Raw genomic sequence first — 6,429 nt, forward strand, 5'->3', positions numbered from 1 at the left:
TTGTTTCTTAAGGATTCAATCGAAATTAAATACAAACCCGTACAATGCATGATTGAATTATCCGAAAAAGCAAAATAAGACAAAAACTATTTTTTCCTGTGCACTCAAAATTGTTAAACCAAAGTAAGAACAAACATATGTAGAGGCGGCCAGACAGCGGAAAGTAGTCACTTGCACAAACCAAAAAAAGGAAATCTGGTTTTAACCGGTTTAGAGCGGTTTAAACGAAAAGATTCGCATAGCCCCGCAACTGCAACTTTATATAGTTATTCAACAAATTAACAAACGGCCAATAAAGATAACTCTCGCAGTTTTGCAACGGCAATTGTAAATGTCAATTCAACAATTGAAGCAACATGAACTGGTTTGTTTTTAAGTAAGCAAACATTGGTTAAACTTTTAACAAAAAATGTCAAGTTTTACCAGAAAGGAAAAGCTTACTTGTTTATGCTCGTTTTATTTTTAACAACTTTATAGAATATGTAGTAGCCTACTGTTGGGTAAAATGGGACAACTGGATTAATAGTACAATGGGGGAAGATGGGACACTTAAGCACATATTGCCAAATATTTTTAAAATCAAAATAGATGACGGTTTTTGGGTAATATCACGAATTAGTACTATCATTCCTTTATAAATTGACACCAATTTAATAAAATATAATAAAACACACGAGGAGTTTTTTACCGATCGGCACAACAGGTGAAATTTTACAAATTTGAAAACACACAGGATAAGATGGGACAATTTAAAATCAGTGTTAATTTTGATTAATAAGTCTATTTATAAATAGGAATATACGTAAATAACACGAAATAATACTGAACGCTTTGAAAATTAAGTCTAAACATTCATTTTCTTGCCCTACTGCTATAGTTTTTAACATGTTACCTATACATTACATTATTGTATAACAATTGCTATTGTTTAAACGACAATGTTCGAACATCAATGGATAAATATTGTATCCTACAAATGTATATGAATAGGTAATAACAGAAAGTTGATAATAACTATTGATAAAGTTTTTATTTTTGCTACAAATTGGGTATTGCTACTCTGCTTTTGGCACAAGCCACTTCTCATATATTATCACCAAGTGCAAATGACCAAATTTCGAATATTTTTAAAATATTATCTTATTATTATAACAGTATCTTATAGTTGAATAACCCCTGAGGTATAAGTTACTAAATTAAAAGCAAATTTTTCAAAGTTTGGCAATGAAAACATACAAAACTACAATGTGGGGGAAGATGGGACTCTAAATTGAAATATGTTTACAATAGCAGTATTCTGCAACTTGTAGTTAACCTTCCAAGTTTAACAGGCTGTGCTAGTTTCTTTGCCATGTAAACTTCATATATATAACGTTAAACCGATATTTTTTTGTTGTTTTTATCTCAAATTAAAGTCATATTGACCCCTGCCTGTTTTCTTCATGCTTATATCTCAGTGTTTTTTTACAAAACTAAAACTTGTTTTACGAGACAAAATCAAACTGTACGAAGTATATTCAAGGTTGTTTTATGAAGCTATGAAACTAGTTTAATCGTTCGCACACACAATCTAAAAAAGATTCATCGGCTTTACTATGTTTTAGCGAGCATTAAAAAATAGCACCTTACTATTTCGCATTTTTTTACCTGTTCAAAGTATACTGTTTCTATTTTACATATTTTTTTTATTATTTAAAAACAGTAATCAGCTTTGACGGGCGTTTTATAAAGTCGTGATAATACTGTCGAATAATTCTGTAATCTTATTTTCTTGATTATCATTAAATGGGGCACTGTAAAAGAAAATTAAAAAGGTCTCGTCTGACAAAGTGTCCCATCTTTCCCCACCCTACTATATCAAAATATCCTCATCGTATTTTAAACAATTACCAAAGGTCTATGGGAGTCGTGAGGACACTGCTTTTATAAATCTTTAAATGTTCTTGTTTACAATGACGAGAAAACAGAATGATAAGATTTCTTATCTTCCACTCTATATATGTGATAATAATGGCTTAACGAAATGCATGAACTTTGCGCTAGACGAAATGCATAAACTTAGTATTTTTAAAACCATATTATTCGTGCCATACCAAAATTAAAACATTGCATAAAGGGACAAAGACGAAACATTTTTTGTCGTGTTTCTGTCGTTGTTATGTCTGTTATATAGGTCAAAACATATAAAAACATAGAAAACCTAAAATAAACAATGTCAAAGCAACATAGTCAATAAACATGAACAAAACCTAGGAAAAACATGAACAAAACTTTTTTCTTAATTTTTTTTCTGCTTCTAAATTCTACACTCAACTAGAGGTTTCATTTTGCTGATATGGCAAATTTATATTTCTGATTAAAAATCAAGTACAATTTTTTTCATGAACTTTTATTTTGTTTCCTTTGTACGTTGTTGGCAAACTCGTTCGAGAACTATAACGTGTTTAACCCTTCCATTCCTTCCACCCAGCGGCGACCGATGCGACCAGTTCGTCACGCAGAACCATTTCAGAAAAGCCATCGCACAATTCTGTCGAAACAACAATATTAATTAGAACTAAATTAATCTTTCAGCGGCACATCTGGTACAAAAACGTTATTATATTCTAACGTTTAAAAACGTCTCGCCAAAGCCACAAAAATATTAATTTCCATTATATGGTAGCAGAAGTAATAGAACTAAAGTTCAAAGGTCTTACGTGGTATACGTGTGTACACCACATTATACAATGGCATAAGTAAATTTAAAACTTTACATAATAGTACTGTGGGGTGAGTTTGCTACCATATGCAACGAGAAAATAAAATAAGATAAAATCTTACCGTCTTCCTCCAAAGGAAGTAGTTCTTCGCCGCTGTAACGATAAATAAGTTAATTTATCTATAGGTCTAATAGTAATAAAAAACTTAGAATCTAAGTATATTATTCCAACTTTAAACAATAGACTTACTCAGTACGGGCAAAAGCGATATCGTAGGTACCGCACTTGCGAGCAGCGGCGACTTGCAAAAGAGCCAAAAGAAGTAGACAGGTAAGAAGTTTGCGATCCATGACTGTAACTCAGAATAATGATCCGACGTGGTCCCGCTATCATTTATAACGTTGTTAGACAGAATGTTTCCGATTACTTTGCGAAAATCTTCTTCGTGGTCACGTATGCAGCGTTAAAAAGAAAAAAGAGCTTGTTGTTTGCGCTGGTAATGGTATTGCAGTGTGTCCATTAGTCAAACCGTATAACCAGAACAACTAACTATTCGGTTGATGTAAATATATTTAAAATATACTTAAGTTTAAGAGGTAAGATGGGACGTTTTTCTTTTCTCTATTTTCGTCCCATTTCATAGCAAACAAAAAATACTTTCAGACTCTAAAACAGCATTTAGTTTTTAAATCACTCATAAAATGTCAAAACTTTTTTAAATGATTGTTTGTGTTACTTGATTATCTTTACATTTCTGGTTGTATTTTATCACAGGTTCAATGCAAAAACATTACACATAGTTTTAGTCACTTAATGTCTGCTAACAGTGCTGCAATTAAAGGGATTCTTTCACATATGGTTTCATACATTACTCATGCAGAGATCACGTGACAAGCAATTTCCAAATCGTCAATTTAAGGAAGTAATTGTCTGATGAAATTTTCTTTTTGTAGAACTCATGTTGTTTTCGCCTCAGTTTCTATGAAAATTAGAAAACTTTGTTCAGACTGACTAGTCGTGCTATAGACATTAAGACAGAAACGATTGAACGATGGTTTATTAGTTCGTTTACTTATGGTCTTAGCATCTAATATAGTTGACCATAATGTATTGTATGCGACAGCGTTATATTCTATTCAACTATATTTTACCAAATTGCCGGGGCAAGCTTTACAAGACTTATAATTGTGAACAAAAACGTGGTTGCTTCTAACGGATTCAATCAAAATTAAATACAAACCCGTACAATGCATGATTGAATTATCCGAAAAAGCAAAGTAAGACAAAAACTATTTTTCTGCGCAAATAAAGTTGTTAAACCAAAGCAAGAATAAACATTTACAGGCACCATCGCGCTTAATGAAATGCATGAATTAACGATTGTAAGAACCTTACGTAATTAATTGTATTTGATAGTTATCTTAAATAAAGATTTCATTTTGATGATATGGGAACTTTCTGATTAAAAACCAAACACGATTTTTATCATGAAATTTTTATTTTGTTTGCTTCGTATACGCTGTCATTGGATAACTCATTCTGGAACTGTAAATCGTTTTTATCCTTTCTATCCATTCCATGTGGCGTCACGCATAACCATTTCAGAAAAGCCATCGCACAATTCTGTCGAAACAACGATATTGGAACTAAATCAACCTTTTAGCGACTCATCTGGTACAAAAACGTTATTATATTCTAACGTTTAAAAACGTCTTGCCAAAGTCTCAAAAACATTAATATCCATTATGGTAGCAGAAGTAAGGTACGATAGGCGGCACGACCCGGTTATGACTGCTGGAGTGGGATTATACACAGGAAACATGCGACCACAGGTAGGCTGCACACCAGACGTGGCAGCGGGTTATGACGTTTTGTAAAAAAGTGACGTTCAGGTAAGACGTAATACGTCACTGCTGGGCGGCGGGGTATGCTGAATGGTAAAAGCCGTTGTGAAAACGGCTATGAAGCGTTCGAAGCAATATTTAGTAATGCAGGTACAGTCAGGCTAGACCCAAAAAATGGGTGACGGTAATACTGTCGCGCGAGCTACATGATAATAATAACGAAAAAAACAGAAAAAGCGGGCAGGTTCTCGTCGTCGTTGTCACATTCCCAGTTCGTTTTGGGGTACAGCGGGGATTGAACCGCCGCTTAATGGAAGCAGGCTGGGCCAAAGGTTTAATTTTGCTGATATAAGAACTTTTTAATTGAAAACATGCACGATTTTTCTCATGAAATTTTATTGAAAAACTCATTGTGAAACTATATAACGTGTTTAACCTTTCCATTCCTTCCACACCGCGGCGACCGAGGCGACCAGTTCGTCAGGCAGAACCATTTCAGAAAAGCCATCGCACAATTCTGTCGAAACAACGATATTAGAACTGAATTAACCTTTTAGCGGCTCATCTGATACAAAAACTTTATTTTATTTCTAACCTTTTAAAAAAGCCTTAGCAAGCCACAAAAATATTAATTTCCATTATATGGTAGCAGAAGTAAGAGTATATTGGAACTAAAGTTCAAAGGTCTTACGTGGTATACGTGTGTACACCACATTATACAATGGCATAAGTAAATTTAAAACTTTACATAATAGTACTGCGGTGTAAGACGGGATACCGTTAGCACCTAAATCCCGTATTTCCTGATCGGGTTTTAAACAAATTAACACGCTCTTTTAGAGTCGCGGTGCTACAGTTATACGATTTTGTAAATATTCTTTGCTTGCTACCAAATGCATCGAGAAAATAAAACAAAAACGTTCTAAAATGGCGTACATAAATTTAAAACTGAATGGTGTGGATAGCTTTAAAAGAATTGTTTCCTTTAGCTTGTAGTACGGCAATTTTCGATTGCACTATAAGCTTATACAATATTGTTAATAACCGGAAAAAGATTGAAAGATATATATCTTACCGTCTTCCTCCAAAGGCAGTAGCTCTTCGCCGCTGTAACGATAATTAAGTTAATTTATTTAACTCTGTGTAATAGTTGTACTATTAATAAAACTTACAATCTAAGTATATTATTCCAACTTTAAATAATAGACTTACTCAGCACGGGTAAAAATGAAATCGTAGTTACCGCCCTTAGCAGCGACTTGCAAAATATGAGCCAAAAGAAGTAGACAGGTAAGAGGTTTGCGATCCATGACTGTAACTTAGAATAATGATCCGACGTGGTCCCCCATGATTTAAGCTTCAAGCGTTCGTTAGACAGAATGTTTTCGATTACTTTTGCGAAAATCTTCTTCGTAGTTACATAGGCAGCGTTAAAGAGAAAAAAGAGCTTGGTGATCACGTAAGCATATCTGAAGCCTATAACAGTATTAGGTATACTGCTGGCAATGTTATTGCTATGTGTCCAATGTTTAAACCGTATAACCAAAACAACCAACTAGTCACCTAATGTAAAACTACTTAAAATATACAACGAACGTGTGGTATATCATGTGTACAGTATAGGGTGGGGTAAGATGGGACGTTTTGTTTTCCGTTTTTTACGCCCAATATAATATATATATAATTTTTTATGCTTAAAAATCATAACCTTACACAAAGCATTTCATTTATTGTTAAATCACGATTAGAAATTAATGGAATTAGAAGCTAAAGTTATCCCATCTTACCCCATAGTATATGGGGTAAGATGGGACTAATAAAGTAAATATTAGTGAAGTCTAAAAAGACAAAATTGTGTTAAAAATTTTGTTTGTGTTTCTTGA

At 33.4% G+C, this 6,429-nt stretch overlaps 1 protein-coding gene across 1 annotated transcript; it reads right to left on the minus strand.

Moving 5' to 3' along the window:
* Window positions 1-2,373: 2,373 nt before the first annotated feature.
* On the minus strand, window positions 2,374-3,955 carry LOC100180352. The gene is made up of 4 exons (XM_026835098.1): window positions 3,943-3,955; window positions 2,952-3,143; window positions 2,824-2,855; window positions 2,374-2,530 (listed from the first exon to the last, which is right to left on the minus strand). Exons 1-4 carry the CDS (start codon window positions 3,953-3,955, stop codon window positions 2,390-2,392), a joined length of 378 nt encoding a protein of 125 aa, XP_026690899.1. The 3' UTR covers window positions 2,374-2,389.
* Window positions 3,956-6,429: the final 2,474 nt, after the last annotated feature.

This window comes from Ciona intestinalis, chromosome 7 (assembly GCF_000224145.3).
Source record: "Ciona intestinalis chromosome 7, KH, whole genome shotgun sequence".
Lineage (NCBI taxonomy): Eukaryota > Metazoa > Chordata > Ascidiacea > Phlebobranchia > Cionidae > Ciona > Ciona intestinalis.